This window comes from Prionailurus viverrinus, chromosome D1, assembly GCF_022837055.1.
Source record: "Prionailurus viverrinus isolate Anna chromosome D1, UM_Priviv_1.0, whole genome shotgun sequence".
NCBI lineage: Eukaryota > Metazoa > Chordata > Mammalia > Carnivora > Felidae > Prionailurus > Prionailurus viverrinus.
Window position 1 is genome coordinate 107,785,104 of NC_062570.1, and position 18,384 is coordinate 107,803,487.

General features: G+C 45.3%; 1 protein-coding gene across 2 annotated transcripts; it reads right to left on the reverse strand.

Annotated features, from left to right (window-relative positions):
- Positions 1-11,687: 11,687 nt before the first annotated feature.
- LOC125177065 (general transcription factor II-I repeat domain-containing protein 2-like) lies at positions 11,688-14,684 on the reverse strand. Of its 2 annotated transcripts, XM_047879095.1 has the most exons (4): positions 14,610-14,684; positions 14,248-14,330; positions 13,997-14,141; positions 11,688-13,591 (listed from the first exon to the last, which is right to left on the reverse strand). In XM_047879095.1, the coding sequence occupies exons 2-4, from the start codon at positions 14,320-14,322 to the stop codon at positions 11,790-11,792; spliced, it is 2,022 nt and encodes a 673-aa protein (XP_047735051.1). In that variant the 5' UTR covers positions 14,323-14,330; positions 14,610-14,684; the 3' UTR covers positions 11,688-11,789. The 2 variants fall into 2 exon arrangements, with proteins under 2 accessions (XP_047735051.1, XP_047735050.1); XM_047879094.1 differs by lacking the exon at positions 14,610-14,684 and having other exon boundaries at positions 14,248-14,584.
- Positions 14,685-18,384: the final 3,700 nt, after the last annotated feature.

An 18,384-nucleotide genomic window follows, 5' to 3' on the forward strand; every position in this document is an offset into this window, starting at 1 on the left:
TATTATCTCACAGGCTGCTACAATACCACAGAATACCACAGACTGCATGGCTTAAACAGCAGACATTTCTTTCTCAGTGTTGGAGACTGAAGTCTGAGATCTGGGCGCCAGGACGGTCGGTTTTGGTGAGAGCCCTCTTCTGGGTCGCGGCTTGCCAACTTCTCACTGTGTCCTCACATGGTGGAAAGAGAGCAAGGGAGCCTTTCGTAGTTCCGTTTATAATGGAGCTAATCTGCCTCATGAGGGCTCCACTCTTATGAGCTAATTCTCTCCCAAATATCCCACTGGGGGCTAGGATTTCAACATAGGACTTGGAGAGGACACAAACATTCAGTTCATTACAAGTATATTGTGAAAACCAAGAGATTTGCCTTGGTGCAATCCAGAGACCTGATTCAGATTTTAATGGTTTTACACACACTCATTTGTATGTGCGTTGTGTAACACTGTGTAATTGATGTCATGTGTACATTTATGTAACCACCATCACCATCAAAATACAGAACTGTTCCATCATTACCGAGATCCTATCAGATGCACCCTTGTCCCTAACCCCTGGCAACTACTAAATCTGTTCTCTATCTCTATAATTTTGTCATTTCATGAGTGATATATAAATGGAGTCATCAAGTATGTAACTTTTTGAGATTAGCTTTTTTTTTTTTCATCAGCATAATTGTTTTGAGATCCATTCAAGATGTTTTGTTCCTTTTTATTGCTGAGTGATATTCCAGGGTGTGGACACACCATTCATTCATCGAAAGACACTGAAATTATTTCCAAATATTGGCTATTACAAATAAGCTGCTATGAACATTCACGCACATATTCTGAGTAGACATATGTTTTCACTTCTCTGGAATAAGTGCCCAGGAGTGTGATTGCTGGGTTGTATGATAAGCGTATGTTTAGGGCAACAGAAACTGCCAGGTAGTTTTCCAGAGTAGCTATACCATTTATATTTTCACCAACAATGCACAAGAAATGCAGTTTCTTTCTATCCTCCTCAGCATTTGGTATTGTCACCATTTTTACTTCAGCTGTTTGAACAGGTATGCAGTTACCACTGATCATGTAACTGATTTTCTACCTTGGTCTCAGGGGGCTGGTTTCTCTACCCCTCTATAGAGAGACTATACTATACATCTATTTGTCCCTATTCATTAGGGCATAATGACCCCTTGACAAGTGTTATAACTGGTCACTATCCCTGTATGAGACACTCACGTTAATGGGACAAGGGAAGACGCACAGAAGTAGACCCTTCCTGGAGAGCAGCAAGTCACAGGGTGAAGGTCAGCAGTTTTCTAGTTCTTCCCCATCCTCCAGAGGTCACTATCCTGTTGTCTTTGTGCAGTTCCTCTGAAAGGTTTGTACTGTTCTTCACCCTTTGCCTTCTAGGCTGACTTTGCCGCCCGGTGGTATAAACTTAGGGGTTCTCTTCTGGCTTTCAAGGATTTCTTTTTTTTTTTTTTAATTGAAGTTTAGTTGACATACAATATTATATTAGTTTCAGGTGTACAACATAGTGACTTGGCAATTTTATACAATTCTCAGTGCTCACTGTGATGTGTAGTCACTATCTCTCACCATTAATGTTATTACAATGTTATTGAGTATATTCCTCATGTTGTATTTTTTCATCTCTGTGACTTTTTTTTTTTTTTTTGAGAGAGAGAGAGACAGAGAGACAGAGAGAGAATGAGTGAGTGAGGGGCAGAGTGAGAGGGAGAGAGAATGCGGAGTCTGGAGCAGGGCTCGAGCTCACCTGACGCGGAGCTAGAACTCACCAACTGTGAGATCGTGACCTGAGCCAAAGTCGGATGCCTAGCCAACTGAGCCACCCAGGCGCCCCTGGCTTTCAGGATTTCAAGAGGCATGTGTGGGTTGCGGACGTGTTAGGATCATCTTATATTGAGCTGTAGAGTGTCGTCCGTGGATATCTAGCTGATTGTACAAGACTGACTTGAAATGAAAGGCAGGTATCTATGAAAGATGGTCAAGGGTATCTCACAGGGCCCAGTGCTGGGTGGGAATCAGTTCTTTTCTCTAGAAAAAGAACTGGGTCTTCTTAGACACGGGCTCTGTCTGGAGTCAGGTATTGGTATAGAGTTCACTGTTGGCCTGGGTGCCCCCAACTCAAGGTGAATGAAAAGCCACTCGGAAGTGTTTGAGGGGGACAGCAACACATTCTCCAGGGCTTGAAGGAATAGCTAGACGGAATATGAGCTGAGACCATCACCTCTAATAATAGAGATCACAGCAGGAGACCACCTGTGACTCTGAAGGACAAGGTAATTCTATTTAAGGTTGTAGGATCAGTGATCCCATAATTCCAAGAAGGGTGTGGATGCTGAGCCCCTTCTCAGATTCTAGAAACATGCAGGCTCTAATTCTGTCTATTGTCAGAAGCCTGCAGCAACATTTAAACTGATAAACTCAAGACACAGGCATAGTGACTTCATAAAGAGTTTTGAGAATTTGTTATACACTCTGGATACAAGTCCTTTATTAGATATTTGATTTGTAAGTATTTTCTCCTAGTCTGTGGCTTGTCTTTTTCTTCTCTTAACAATGTTTTACAAACAGTAGAAGTGTTGATTTTGATGAAGTCCAAATGGCCAAATGGTCATTTTTTTCTTTCATGGATTGTTTTTGTTGTCATTAAAAATTTTTTTTTTATTTTTTAAAATGTTTATTTTTGAGAGAGAGAGAGAAAGAGAGACAGAGACAAAGTGTGAGTAGGGGAAGGGTAGAGAGAGAGGGAGACACAGAATCCGAAGCAGGCTCCAGGCTCTGAGCTGTCAGCACAGAGCCCGACGCGGGGCTCGAACTCACGGACCGCGAGATCGTGACCTGAGCGGAAGTTGGACGCTTAACCAAGTGAGCCACCCAGTCACCCGTTTTTGTTGTCATTTCTAAGAGATCTTTGCCTAATCCAAGACCGCAGAGATTTTTCTCTTGAATTTTCTTCTAGTAGTTTTAATAGCTTTAAGTTGTACACTTAGGTCTATGATCCATTTTGAGTTAATTTTGGTATAAGATGAGATGTTTGGACTGAAGTTCGTAGTTTTGCATATGGATGTTTACTTGTTCCAGCATTACTTGTTGAAAAAACTATTGCCTCTCCACTGAATTGCCTTTGCACTTTTGTCAAATATCAATTAACTATGTATGTGTGGGTATATTTTCTAGACTCCCTATTCTGTTTCATTGATGTTATCTGTCCCTGTTTACGCTAACATCACACGGCCTGGATTGATCTAATCTTCTAAGTCTTGGTTGTGTAAGTCAGATAGTTCAAGTCTTCTAGCTTCATGATTTCCCAAAGTTGTTTTTGACTCTTCTAGGTCCTTTGCATTTTCACATGAATTTTTGAATTAGCTCGTCAATCTTTATTTAAAAGCCTGGGATTTGGGCTGGTATTGCACTGAATCTACAGTTCACTTGGGAAAGACTGACATCTTCACAATATTGAGTTCGTCATACCTCATCTCAATATTGAGACAGTATATCTTCATTTTTTAAATCCCTTAATTTCTCTCAATAATTTTCTATTATTTTCAGAGTAAAGGTGTTGCCATTTTTCAAATTCATCCCTAGCTATTTCACTATTTATTTATTTACTTACTTACTTATTAAAGTGTATTTAAAAAGTTTTTTTAAATATTTATTTTTGAGAGAGGGAGAGACAGAGTGTTAGTGGGGGAGAGGCAGACAAAGAGGGAAGGAGAGAGAGCCCAAAGCAGACTTCAGGCTCCGAAATGTCAGCACAGAGCCCAACTTGGGGCTTGAACTCACAAACTGCGAGATCATGACCTGAGCTGAAGTCAGACACTTAACCAACTGAGCCACCGAGGCACCCCTTTAAAAGTGTATTTTTAAGTACTCTCTACACCCAATGTGGGGCTCAAACTCATGACCCCGAGATCAAGAGTCACGTGCTCTAACAACTGAGCCAGCCAGGCACCCTGGAAATTAAAAATTTTAAAAGACAATACCATTTGCAATAGCACTTAAAAAATGAAATAGTTGAGGTGCCTGGCTGGCTTAGTTGGGAGAGCATGTGACTCTTGATCTTGGGGTTGTGAGTTCAAGCCCTGTGCTGGATGTAGAGATTACTTAAACTTAAAAAATAAATAAATAAAAATAAATACAATAAAATTTCCAATGGTTCATTGACAGTATATAGAAATACTATGATTTCTGTGTATGGATTTTATATCCTGCAACCTTTACTTAGTTAGAAGGCGCCCTTGTCTTTTTTTTAATATAGACATTTAGTGTATAAATGTCCCTCTAAGTACTTATTACCTGCATCCCATAAATTTCCATATGTTGTGTTTTTTTATTCTCATTTGGTTCAGGATACTTTCTAATTTCCCTTTTGATTCCTTCTCTGATCTATGGGGTATTTTAAAGTATGTACCGACTTCGGCTCAGGTCATGATCTCGCGTCCGTGAGTTCGAGCCCCGCGTCGGGCTCTGTGCTGATTTCTCAGAGCCTGGAGCCTGCTTCGGATTCTGTGTCTCCCTCTCTCTCTGCCCCTCCCCCGCTCATGCTCTGTCTTTCTCTGTCTCAAAAATAAATAAACGTTAAAAAAATTAAAAAAAAAAATAAAGTATGTTATTTAGGGGCATCTGGCTGGCTCAGCTGGTTAGCATGAGACTCTTGATCTCGGGATTGTGAGTTCAAGCCCCACATCGGGCTTAAAGCCTACTTTAAAAAAATAATAAAGTATGTTATTTAGTTCCCAAATATTTGGGGATTTTCCAGAGATCTTTGTGTTATGGATTTCTAATTTAATTCCATTGTTGTCAAAGAATATACTTTCTATGTTTTGAATCCTTTCACATTTATTGAGACTTGTTTTATGGCCTAAAAATGGTCTATCTTGGTAAATTTTCTGTCCTAGAAAAAGTTTATTCTGCTGTTGTTGGGTGGAGTGTTCTATAAATGTCAGTTAGGTCCAAAAAATATCAATTGAGTCAAGTGGGTTGATAGTAATGTTCACATCTTCTGTATCTTGACTGATTTTCAGTTTACTTGTTTTATCAATTATTGTTCTATTTGATATTGAAATTTATGATGATTACTTGACTATGCCTATTTCTCCTTGCAGGTCTGCCGGTTTTTGTTTCGTGTATATTTGAAGCTCTATTATTAGATGTATAAGCATTTAGGAAGGTTCTGTCCTCTTTATGAATTGACCCCTTTATCATTATGAAATGACCCACTTTATCCCTGGTAATTTGTTTTGAAACCTAACTTGTCTGGTATTAAAAAAATTCTTTTGGGGGCACCTGGGTGGCTCAGTCGGTTGGGTGGCCGACTTCGGCTCGGGTCATGATCTCACGGTCCGTGAGTTCAAGCCCTGCGACGGGCTCTGTGCTGACGGCACAGAGCCTGGAGCCTGCTTCGGATTCTGTCTCCCTCTCTCTCTGACCCTCCCCCCGTTCATGCTCTGTCTCTCTCTGTCTCAAAAGTAAGTAAACGTTAAAAAAAATTATGAAAAAAAAATTTTTTTTTAATATTTATTTTTTCATTAAAATTTTTTTTAATGTTTATTTTTGACAGAGAGAGAGAGAATGAGTGGGAGAGGAGCAGAGAGAGAGGGAGACACAGAATCTGAAACAGGCTCCAGGCTCTGAGCTGTCAGCACAGAGCCCAACGTGGGGCTCGAGCTCACGGACAGTGAAATCATGACCTGAGCTGAAGTCAGATGCTCAACTGACTGAGCCACCCAGGCACCCTGATTTTTAATATTTATTTTTGAGAGAGAAAGAGAGAGGGGTGGGGGGAGAATGGGAGAGGGGCAGAGAGAAAGGGAGACAGAATCTGAAGCAGGCTCCAGGCTCTGAGCTGTCATCACAGAGCCTGATGTGGGGCTCGAACTCACAAATGACAAGATCATGACCTGAGGTGAAGTTGGATGCTTAACCGACTGAGCCACCCAGGCGCGCCTAACTTGCCTGGTATTATTAGAGCCACTGCAGCATCTTTTGTTGTTGTTATTGTTAGTGTATCTTTTCCCATTCCTTTACTTTTAACCTATTTGTTTCTTAAAAGTATGGTTCTTATAGGCAGTATATGGTCGGGTATTGATTTTTTCATCCATCACATTTAATTGGAGTGTTAGGACCGTTTCATTTAATGTTGATAGTATTTTGCTGCTTGTTCTCTATTTGTCCCCTCTATTGTTTCCCTTACCCTCTTTATTGTATTCTTCTAGATTGTTTTTATGATTCTGTTTTGTCTCCTTTTTTGGCTTATTAGCTATAACTCTTTGTCATGTCATTTTGGTTGTTGTCTTAGGGTTTACAGTATACATCTTAAACTTATCACAGACATTATATCACAGAATGTATAAGCACCTTACAGTACTATGCTTCTATTTTGCCCCACTCTGCCTTTGTGCTATTATTTTCATATATTTTATTTATACATTTGTTATAAACCCCACAATACATTATTTTGCGTTAAACAGCCAATTATCTTGTAAAGAGATTTAAACAATAAGAAAAAAAGCTTTTTAGGGGCACCTGGGCGGCTTAGTCAGTTAAGCGTCTACCTCCTGATTGCAGTTCAGGTCCTGATCCCACGATTCGGGAGATTGGGCCCCACACTGGGCTCTGTGCTGACAGCACAGAACCTGCTTGGAATTCTCTCTCTCTCCCTCTCCCTCTCAAAATAAATCAACCTTTTTAAAAATGTTTATTTCTTTTTGAGAGAAAGAGAGTATGAGCAGAGAAGGGGCAGAGAGAGGGAGACAGAGGATCTGAAGCAGGCTCTGCGCCATCAACACAGAGCCCAACGCGGGGCTCGGATTCATGAACCATGAGATCATGACCCGCGCTGAGGTCGGACACTTAACCAACTGAGGCACCCAGGCGCCCCTAGATCTTGTTTTCAAAGGGTACCCTCAAGATCCCTCCCCACCACTCCAGAAAACACTCAGGCATCCACAGGGAAGAGAGACGTTTGCTTTCAAAACTATACAAAGTTGAAAAGGTTGAAAATACACAATTCGAAAGGTAATTCGAAAGCAGGTTTGAAAACACAGAGTCAGAATAAACAAGGGAAAATGAAACTGAAGGGAGAACTGGATATACATTTGAAAGGAAAGGAAGTCACTGTATTGTTCAGAAGGAGTAGGAGAACTATGACATAAATCTGTAAAGCATTCACGATTTAAAGGAATAAAATACCTAGGAGCCTTTCTGTTAGTGTGGTACTTTTTAGACTGAATTGTGCCCCCGTCCCTGATCCCCAAGTTTATGTGTTGAAGTCTTAATCCTCAGTACCTAAGAATGCCACTGTATTTGGAGGTAAGTTCTTTAAAGGGGTGACTAAGTTAAAATGAAGCCATTAGGATGAGGCCCTAGTCTAACATGGCTCACGAGAAGTGGAAGGGTTGCCAGGAACGGCCATGTAAAGACGCATCAAGAGGGCAGCATCTGCAAGCCAAGGAGAGAGGCCTCAGAATATACACCGGCCAATACCTTTTCTTGAACTTCCAGTCTCTAGAACTGTGAGAAAATAAACTTCTGTTATTTAAGCCACTCAGTCTGTGGTGTTCTGTGATGGCGGCCGGAGCAAGCTGATACAAGGATATAAAGTTCTATTAATGTTATCGTTTGTTGCTGGATCCAGCTGGGCCTGAAGATGGAGGTTACCTCTGGTCTTCTGAGCAGACTTAGTGTGGCCATTTCCTGGCAATGGGAAGCTAGTTAATTTCTCTGTACTCTGTGTTTTTCATCTCTAACACTGAACCTAATAATACCTGTACAGCAGCCAGCACCGGGCACATAGAAGGTGATCAATAAACACCAGGTTATTTCCACTTTCTCACAGACTATATTTTGTCCAGTATCTTATAATAACCCCTGTATTTATACTGCATTTTTTAAAAGTATATTTATTTATTTTGAGAGAGGACGAGAGTGAGAGCGAGCGCAAATGGGGGAGACAGACAGGGACAGGGAGACAGAGAATCCCAAGCAGGGTCTGCACTGTCAGCATGGAGCCTGATGTGGGGCTTGATCTCATGAACCGTGAGATCATGACCTGAGCTGAAATCGAGAGTCTGACATTTAACCAACTGAGCCACACAGGCACTCCTATACTGCATCTTAACTGTATTTATACAATGTATTTCTCATATGTTTTTCTAATAGGCAAGGCAGAGATTAGTATTCACAATTTACAAACTAAAAGACTAAGGACAAGTCCAGAGAGTTGCAGGAGGTTACACAGTGAGGCTGTCATAAAGTCAGGAGACAGGCCAGATAGTCCTATGGGTGTTTGTGGCTTCTCTGCATTTGACTTCATTGCCAACTGGTGAAATGTACCAGTTGTCTGTCCTACACTTAATGGTCACTACAATTGTGCCTTTTTGAACTGTTTGCTTTTTAAAAAAAAATTTTTTTGGGGGGGTGTGGAGAGACGGAGCATGAGCAAGGGAGGGGCAGAGAGAGAGGGAGGCACAGATCCAAAGCAGGCTCCAGTCTCTGTGCTATCAGCACAGAGTGTGACACGGGGCTCGAATCCACAGACCGTGAGATCATGACCTGAACCAAAGTCGGACGCTTAACCAACTGGGCCACCCAGGCTCTCCATGAACTCTGTTTTTTAAATAATTTTTCTGTTTCCCTCTTTTGGGTGAGGCAGTCAACTGCCCACCTACGGCAGGCCTGCTATCCCATGGTAATTTCTTGTTTTAGTGGCTCTGATCCTAGAAATCAGACCCTACTTGATACCAATGTATATAAAACAGAAATCAGTAAGCTCTGAGGCCTCCAGGAGCTATGTTCTTAAATCTTATGCTATTGATTGTAACTGCTCAGAGGCCTTCAGGGCGCCCTTCTGGGGTGTGGGAGGCTAGCTGCTGGTTCCGTAGGACCCTGCCCGCCTGCCCGATCCCAGCGACACAATCTCACCTACAGCTGTGGCACAGTCAGTGCCTATTGAATAAACGGTCTAGTGGTTTTGGAACTGTCATATTTGACGTTGCCACCAAAGGGCTCTCCCCAAGGTCGCCAGGGATTCTAGTCTCTAAACCCAGGGGACAATTTCCAGTGTGGACAATTTTCAAAAACCAAGGATAGTTCCAAGCTTTCTAGCCGGAGCTGCACGAATGACAGAATTGCTACCAACTGCTGTAGGTGTAGATTTGGAGGAAAGACCAGCAGCTCCGTTTTGGACTTAGGAGAGAGAGGTCTGGCTGGAGGTGAAAATTTGGGAGTTAAGAGCATATTAATACTAACTTAAAGCCAGGAGACCCAGGGAATGTGCACCAACAGAAGAAATATAATTGGAGAAGAACCCCTGAGGAGCTTCAATGTTTAGAATTTGGGAGGTGAACAAGAACCATAAAGGAGGCTGAGAGTCACCAGTGTAGTGAGAGGAAAGCAAAGGAAATGTCAGAGGAGGGAGACATGGGCTGTGTCAGATTCTGTCGTTAACTACCTTGAGACCGCTGTGCCGGAGAGGTCATCTATAGCCCCGAGAGCCCCCAGGCTACACGGGGGTCTCTGGCTGCTTTGTGAATGAGACATCATGAACACGTGGCCCAGGTGAGCCTTCAGGTTGACTATAGCCACCACAGACATGTGACTGCAACCACACGGGCCTCTCCGTAGGCCTTTTCACAGCACGGTAGCTGACTTTCCTGGAGAAGTCATGAGAGACAGGGATCCTCTAGCCTCAGGAAAGCCTTCAGATGACTGCAGGTACAGCTGACAATTTGACTACAACGTTTTAAGAGACACTGAGCTGATGGGGTGTCTGGGTGGCTCAGTTGGTTAAGTGTCCAACTCTTGATTTCGGCTCAGGTCATGATTATCTCATGGTTCATGGGTTCCAGCCCCACATCAGGCTCTGTGCTGTCACCATGGAGCCTGCTTGGGATTCTCTCTTTGTCCCTCTCCTGCTTATGCTCTCTGTCTCTCTAAATAAATAAATAAATAAATAAATAAATAAACATTAAAAAAAAGAGAGAGAAACCACCCAGCTAAGCTACTCCCAGATTCCTGACCTACAGAAACCAGTGAGATAATGAATATTTATTGTTTTAAGCCACTACACTTTGAAGTAACTTGAATGTGGTTAACAGATAACTGATACGTGTGGCAACAGCCTCATTTTTTTTTTTAATTAATTTTTTTCAACGTTTATTTTTATTTTGGGGACAGAGAGAGACAGAGCATGAACGGGGGAGGGGCAGAGAGAGAGGGAGACACAGAATCGGAAACAGGCTCCAGGCTCTGAGCCATCAGCCCAGAGCCTGACGCGGGGCTCGAACTCCCGGACCGCGAGATCGCGACCTGGCTGAAGTCGGACGCTTAACCGACTGCGCCACCCAGGCGCCCCTGCAACAGCCTCATTTTATGGGTGAAGAAGGTAAAACTCGGGGGACAAGGTGACCAGCTCAAGATCATGGAATGAACGAATGACAGAACCAGCTTGCACCCAGAGTAGGATCTTGCACATGGTATGTTCTTGACGAATATTTGTTGAATTGGCCCAGTCATTTTCTTCTGCTGTCAAGTTGGGTTATAGTTGAAGTACAACAGTGATGAGTTACGACCAATTATTATAAACATAAAAACAGTCTGCATGATTGATTAAATGCTACGGGGCCTAGAGACATCTCCTCTCCATCTAGTGACATGCTGACTCAGGGAAAGGCGAAGGCTTGAGTACATGCACATTTGTCTTCCTTGTTGCCACAATCCAAACATGCTCGTTTTTGGGGTATCCCAAGAGAACTAAGAAATAGGGCCTGTGCCAGTCAGGGTCCAATCGGAAGAAGCCACACGATAATTTAAACCGTGATTTAACATAAAAGTTATGAATTCTCTTGTAAGAATTCTAAAGAAATACCAGGGATAAGGACCAGGTGCTAACTATCTCAGGGGCTGAGTAGATGCCCAGGGAAGAGGCTCCCAACTGGAGGGCTGAAATCCAGCCTATGTTGGATACATCCAGATATACAGAATAGATACAGAAGAAACACAGAGAAATTGTTGCAGTGCCACACTGGCAGAATTTTCTGGAAATCTCCCCTTTAGGGTACTGGGGAAGGCTGTTCATGGTGAAGTGTCTCAGCAGAAAGATTACATTATACAACTGCCTGTAGGGATAAGCCAGGGGATGCTGCTGACTGCGGGGCCCTGCAGGACACTGGTGCTGGAGACATCAGCTGCACTGCAGGAGTCGGCCAAGTGAGCAAACCAGGAAGGAAAACTCCTTCCTTTTGAAATGTGTCTCCAGTGCCCTCCACTGACAAAGCTTAACATCAGGCCTGCTGTCAGAGGAAAGATATTTAAAGGGCCCAGATCCATTTTTAGAGAGCAGACAACAAAGAATGAATTTGGAGCGGAGAAGCAAGTAATTGATAAATAGCACAACCTGGCTCAAAGATGCGTAAGAAGTCTACAGCTCAGGCATTTTGCTCGAGGCAGCAAGTGACGGTTTTTCCCTGGCTTGAGACAAGCAGAAAAACAAACACGAAGTATGGCAACCAGCTCCATCAGGCCGAAGTCTCAAACTAAAGTTGAGTAGCCAAGTAAGTTAGACAAGCAAGCGTAACAGGCCCAAGTATATGAAAAATCAAACGCCAAGGGAAAAACAAACAACCTAAACTTTTTTTTTTTTTGCAATCGAACCACACTGCAAGTGGGTAACATATAAAGTTTATAATACTGGGTGTTTCAAAGACAAAATTTAAAAATACATGTTGAAAAATAGAAATCTTTTAATTATTAAAATTTTTGTTCATAATCTGTTATTCCTTTGATTTGGAACCAGAAACCTGACACCTTTTTTTCTGCACCAAGATGTCAATGTCTGGTCTCATATTTCGAGTCGCAATGTGGAGAACTGAGTGTAATCCTGTATCCTTTAATTGGGAGCGAAACTTAGTTTTACTCAATTTCATAACAGAAAACAGCTGTTCACAGACATAGGTGCTTCCGAACATGGACAGAATTTTTGCACAATGTTTTCTATATTTGGGGTAGCTCTTGCTGAGGTATTTGTAGAATTCTGGTATTCCAATGTCATCATATTTCGTTTTTAATACCGTATTACACTGCAGTTCAATAACTTCCATTTGTAATTCTTCATTAACGCTATCGATGTTAATTGAGAAAGGTGAGCTAAACAGTATGAGTTCATTTTCATAATGTTTGAAATCAAAGAACCTTTTTTGGAATTCCATCTTTAACTCCACAATTTTGGGGATGTAGATTAAGCCATCACGTTCGTTTCTGGAAACCGATTTCAGTGTAGGAAAGTGAGCCAGATTATTTGCAGCCAAATGAGCTTCCCAGAGACTCAATTTTGCGAGGAAAGAGCAAACTGAATCATACATTTGTGTCACTACTTGTGAACGTCTCTGGAGGGAGATATTCAAAGTGTTCAGATGGTTTGTGATGTCAACTAAAAAGGCCAGGTCTCTGATCCAGTCTTCGCTGGTGAGCTGGGGAAGGGGTTTGCCCTTGGAAGACATGAACACGTCTATCTCTTTTATCAATTCAAAAAATCTCTTCAGCACCATGCCACGACTAAGCCACCTTACCTTTGTATAGTAAAGGAGATTGCCGTATTGGGCATTCAGTTCCTCGAGCAAACCCCTGAACTGCCTGTTGTTGGAGCCCCGGGTGCGTATCCAGTCTACTGTGTTAATCACTACGTCCATGACGTGTTCTAGCTTTAACTTTTTAGTACAAAACAATTCCTGGTGAATAATGCAGTGGATAGATTTAAGCTCTGCATCCCTGAAAAACATTTTGACCTTGGATTTAAGTTTTGCCACAAGTCCAGTGTTATCACAGACCATCGCAGGAGCACCGTCTGTGGTTACACTTACTAGTTTTGACCAGTCAACATTAAACTTTTCAAGACTTTTCTCAACATACAAAAACAGGTCATTCTCAGCTGTTGGGTCTGTCATGGGCACCATGTCCAAAAGTTCTTCAGTGATGTCAAAATTCTCATCAACACCCCGGATAAATATAATCAACTGCCTCGTATTATTTATGTATGTGCTCTCATCAACTGCAATAGAAAATGTCACAAATGATTTCACTTTTTCTCGCAACTTGTCCTGTAGGTTCTCGGCCATATCTTTTACTCGCTGAGCAACAGTGTTTCCAGTTAGACTTATGTGGGCAAATGCCGGTTTCTGCTCTGGACACAGGATTTCCGCAGCACTCAAGAGACAGTCTTTTATAAACTCACCATCTGTAAAAGGTTTCGATGCCCGGGCAATTTTCTCACTTATGACATAACTGCATTTCACAGCAGCATCACTTAGTTTATTTGTATTTGATGACAGATGCTGAAGAAAGTGTAGTCCTTTCTTTAGTTCGTTAAGTTTTTCATCACGCATCTCTTCCGTATACCGGTCAAAGTGCTTGCTATGGTTTGCCTCGTAATGGCGTCTTAAGTTGTATTCTTTTGACACAGACAAAGTCTGGTTACATATTAAACACACGGGGCTGTTCTTAACTTCCACAAAGAAATACGCTCGTTCCCACTTTTCCTGAAAGATGCGATGCTCTCGATCCATCTTTCGTTTTCCCACTTTTGACAGAGGAACAGGGACAAAAACAGAGTTCACTTTTCTTTACTGTAAGAGAAACACCACCACAAGCCTGAAGATAAAATGGTGCCTGACCATTGGTTCTGAGGAGTGGAGGAGGGCGGAATGGAACCTGCAGCAAACTGTAAAGCCTTCCAAAGGGCACAGCCACGACTCAGCCGGGGCAGATTGTTAGTATGTGGGAACCCAGGCCCCATTGCCACCAGATCTACCCAATTGCTGAAGCAAAGCCAGATACTGTATTTTAGCACAAAATCAGCCGACTTTTAGACACGGTAAATTAAGGCAAAATATGCTAGACACTGCGAAAGGCAAACCAAGTGAGTAAGTGTAAGGATCATAAAGAACCCCATGGTAACAGTTTGGCCTCTTGCAGCCCGACTCACCTCCTAGCATTCGGCCAACCACTTCCAGGGTTGCCAGGGCTTCTACCCCACACTGACCCAGGGTGGCTTCATCCTGCAGGGGAGAACCTGCCAGAAGCACGACTTTGTCTTCAGTGGTGAGGCCCTCCAGGAAGGCCACATGAGCCTAGGGAAGAAAGGGAGGGTCAAGAGTGTTCTCTGGGGGAAGTCACAGGAAGCCAGGCACAGGGCACATGGGTTAGGGAAGCTCAGGGATACACTATCACCTTTACCTTGATCTGGGCAACTGTCTCCAGGCCGGTCACTTCAAGAGTGTGCAGCTCCCGGGCACGGACAAACAGCTGCATGTCAGTGACTTGGCGACAGAGAAGAGTGAGGTCAGCAGCTGGGAGACTCAGGAAGAGGGGTTGTGGGGGTCCAGGACAGTTCGTGGGGCAGAAGAACACTAGTGGGCGGAACAGCATCCTTGGGGAATCGCGGGGCAGAGCTAACCAGAGCCCGCAGTGGGGGCACGCACAGGGGCGAAAGGTTAGACCTCCCCCGACCCCGGGCCCAGGTCCCGCTTCCCCGTTCCCCTAAGCCTTGCTGCCTTCGGTCCCTCAAGTATCACGTTTCCGTTCCACCCGGATCTTACCTGGGACCGAGCCTCGCGCCGCCGTAACCGTGGAAACGGAATCCAGAGGCTACAGAGCGAAGGCGCGAAGACACCCGCCACTAGGGGCGCATTGCGTCACCGCCCCGCGCCTCCTCAGGCCTCGCCCCCGCGCCCTTCGCCACGCCCCCCGCGGTCCGCGCACGCGCGGGCGCCCTCCCGGGCGGGCAAAGGCTCTCGGAGGCGGCGCCAAGATGGCGGCCCCCGCGCTCAGGCTCTTTTGGCAGAGCTGGAAAGCGGGCTCTCTGCAGCTTGTGGGATGCGGCAGGTGATGGGAGCCGCTTAGGCTGACGCTCACGCGGAAGTCCAGCCATCTCTCGGGACCTCGGAGCAACGAGTAGCCCGCTGGAACCTCGGTTTTCTCCTTCGAGGTGGACATCTGTTTTAAGCACAGATAGGGTGAGGGTGCAGAGAAAGAGAGGAGGTAGCAAAGAGTGCGCAGGACAGGGGCGCCTGGCTGGCTGAGTCAGAGGAGCGAGTGACTCCTGATCTTGCGGTTGTCAACTGGAGCCCCATGTTGGGTGTAGAGATTACTTAAAAATAAAATCTTCGAAAAAATGCGGAGAGGGACAGAACGACCACGGGGCTTCAGGTGTGGCCATGGTCCCTGATGGCCTCAACTACAAGTTGCAGCATGTTCAGTTCGGCTCCCTCTTTTCATTTAGACTTGGGGGCAGGAGGCAGACTGAGTGGGACGCCCAGGAACTGTGGGTCCCAGAGGGCCTTCGGCCCACCCCCACCTTGGCAGCCCCTTTCCGTTGTAACCCTCAGGCCTAATCCAGCACTGGGGTATTGTGTTGGAAAGAAATACTCCTCGAGGATCCTTATGGCAGAATAGTTGTCACAGATTGTAGGGGGAAAAAAAAAACAAAAACAAAAACCTAGGCCTGAATCCCAACTCACAATTTACCCTGAGGGTCTAACTCTTCTGTGAAGCTGGGCAGCAATAATTACTCTCTAGAAGGGTTGCAGGAAATAGGTACAACTCTCACTTAGCATGGTGTTGGGTATGCCTGCATAAAACTAAAACCAGGAAAAACGTGTATCAGAAAGACTTTTAAATGTTGAAAGCCTTTTATCTTGGCCTGGTATAATGGTTTAGACTTTGGAGCCAGACTGAATTCAGATCGCAGTTCCGTGGCTTACAATCTCTATGATCATCGGCAAGTCACATAACCTGTACCTCAGCTTTCTCATCTGAGAATGGGGATAAGAGAACCTACTCCTATGAGAATTGAGTAAGTCAATGTATTTATAAAGCATTTGGAGCAGTATCTGGCACGGAATAAGTGAAACATTGTTAATAAATAAAAACAGAGATATACCATGTTGAGTTAGACTTGTGATCCAAGCGTTTTTTCGTAATTCTTCAAACACAACTCACTTGAGCCTCACAGATGGGAGAAGCAGACACGTCAGAGGCCAGCCCTTTTCCAGTCTTGTAACCCATTAGCCTGGGTTCCTGGCCTTGGCTTCTGCTTTGCTCCCTGCCTGGAATGTTCTCCTTTCACCTGTTGAGTTTCTTCTATCCAACCTTGGAAGCCAGTCGCTAAGTTGGTTGTTTCTTTGCTTCAGACACAGACCCAGGAGCTGACTAATCACTCTACCATGGTGGAGTCTGGTTGAGTGCTAGTCTGTGGAGATCCTGCTACCCCCAGAAGTATCCCAAAGCTCCCAAAGCATGCACAATGTTTCATCTTGAGTGGCTGGCACCTCTACACATTTAATCCCAGGATATGGGGGTAGCTTGAAGGCTGTGAGGGACTTTCAGGGGTACCCTGAGGGCAATAGTATCCATCACCGTGGCCCTTGGTGTTTGTGGAAGAGCCCACTCCCGCATCCCATGGTCGGCCCGTCTTCATCTGGGGTTTGCCTGATGGACAGGACCTGTGGGGAAATTCCCCAGGGCTGACATCTGACTCAGGTCTTCAGGAGTGGCCAGAAGTAGAGCCCTCTGTCTCCAAACACTATTGGATGCCTTACAGAGCTTTCCCAGATGAGAACAAGTGAAGCACAGAGAAGACCCAAGTGCTTGGATTCCCCCAGTAGGCCTGTGTTCTTGGCCTTGCATCCCTATCTCATCGCTACCTGAGGTTTCTAATTCAAGAACATGTGGCATCACAAGAACATAGGCTTGGGAGTCGATGGATCTAGGTTTAATTTTGGCCCCGTCATACACTGTGGGTGTCAGTCTCTCCCAACCTCAGTTTCAGCAGGATAGAGATACTACATCTGACCTCAGAGGGCTGTTAGGATAAAATGAAGGTGCACATAAATCACTCAGAACTCTGTTCCTTTGTTCCAGAAATTTATCTGAGTCTTCCCGGCCTAAAGAAGGGAGAGATCGTTCTCAGAGAGTCACCTAAAACCCCACAGCAGCTGTGGCCTTTCTTTCATTTATACATTCATTTCTTCCTTCATTCCACAGACACTTACTGAGCACAACTCAAGCAGGAGACAAGTGCCAGGCCCTGTGCCCGACAGTGAGGTGTCAGGGTGAATAGTTTGTCCTGGCTGTAAACTTATGGAAAAGGGAGGCTCTTGACCTGGAGTCTGGAGGTGGCTTGGCCATTTGGTGCTGCCCGTCTGTAGACGCTGAGAAACCAGGTGCTCAGCTTTGGGGAGATGAAGCCTAGGGAGAACTGGCTTATCATCCGTATTCTTTGCAACTCCCCCCCTCCCGCCCCCCCCCCCCAACCCGCCCTACTCTGTAAGGTGTTTCCCGACGCACAACATCACCTACGTTGTATACGAGCACTACCCACAGCAACCTCCAGATGAGAAGAGGGGAGACATCTAGTCAGTGGGTAGATGGGTCAGACTTCTGGTCTCTTGCCTTTTCAGGGCTAAGGGGGTGGGAGCCCAGAAGGCTGAACTGCTCTCTCTGTCCTATAGAGGGATGAGGCACCCGGCTAGGACTGACTGACCTCCTTCCTTCTGGACATGGAGAGTTTCCCTCCGGTGGTACCGGGTTTGATGCCCATCACCTAGACCAGCCAGGTGATGGAGGATCATGCTGACCAAGGGCAGCTACGTCTTGGCTCCTAGAGAAGGGCTCCTGACGTTTGGCCAAGCAGCCTGCGTGACAGTGTTCCCTGCATTACAGACAAGCTCTCGAGGTGGTGGAAGAAGCAGGGCCTCAGAGCTGGGGAGAGGTGCTGGCACTGTGAGGCAGGAAGCACAGTGGCTGGAATCCTTGGGACCAGTCCCTGCCCTGAAAGGGGGAGGCATGGGAGCTTGCAGAGGTTGCCAGCAGTGGAGGAGGGAAGACAGGGCCAGAACAGCTACGTACCTTCAAGGACCTTCAAGGAGGGAAGACCCACCAGGAGTAGCCAAGCGAGGGATGGCATGGCTGATGGCCCCCGTGTGGTTCCTATCCTGACACAACTCAAGCAGGAGGCAAATTTAGGCTCTGGAAATGGGCATGGTGCTGGGAGGGGGTGAGCCTCAAACCTCTCCTTCGTAGGCCACTTTGTCCATGCGATCTCACTCCTGTAAGTGCCGCTGAGCCCCTGCCTCGTGCTAGGCTGAGCAGAACTGACCCAGAGATGGGCATGAAGGACAGTCCCGCCGCCCCCGCCCCGCCCCCATGTGGGAGCCGCCTCCTAGTCCCTTCAGATTCCCTTTCTCCAGCCCAGTACAGCAACCAGGAGTGGCTTCCCAGGGCCTTTGGGCTGGTGCGTGATGCAGGGAGGATGGGGGGCACAATTCCAGGGGACCCGGGGAAAGCACATCCCCCTTTCCTGGCTGCTCTGGC

What these genes read in the sequence shown, in the direction of transcription:
- LOC125177065 (XM_047879094.1), bottom strand. Translation starts at nt 14,439, where the DNA reads ATGCTGTTCCGCCCACTAGTGTTCTTCTGCCCCACGAACTGTCCTGGA. An exon ending in AGACAGTTGCCCAGATCAAG is followed by an intron (nt 14,142 to 14,247) that starts GTAAAGGTGATA and finishes TTTCTTCCCTAG; the next exon opens with GCTCATGTGGCCTTCCTGGA. An exon ending in GGTTGGCCGAATGCTAGGAG is followed by an intron (nt 13,592 to 13,996) that starts GTGAGTCGGGCT and finishes CTCTGTCAAAAG; the next exon opens with TGGGAAAACGAAAGATGGAT.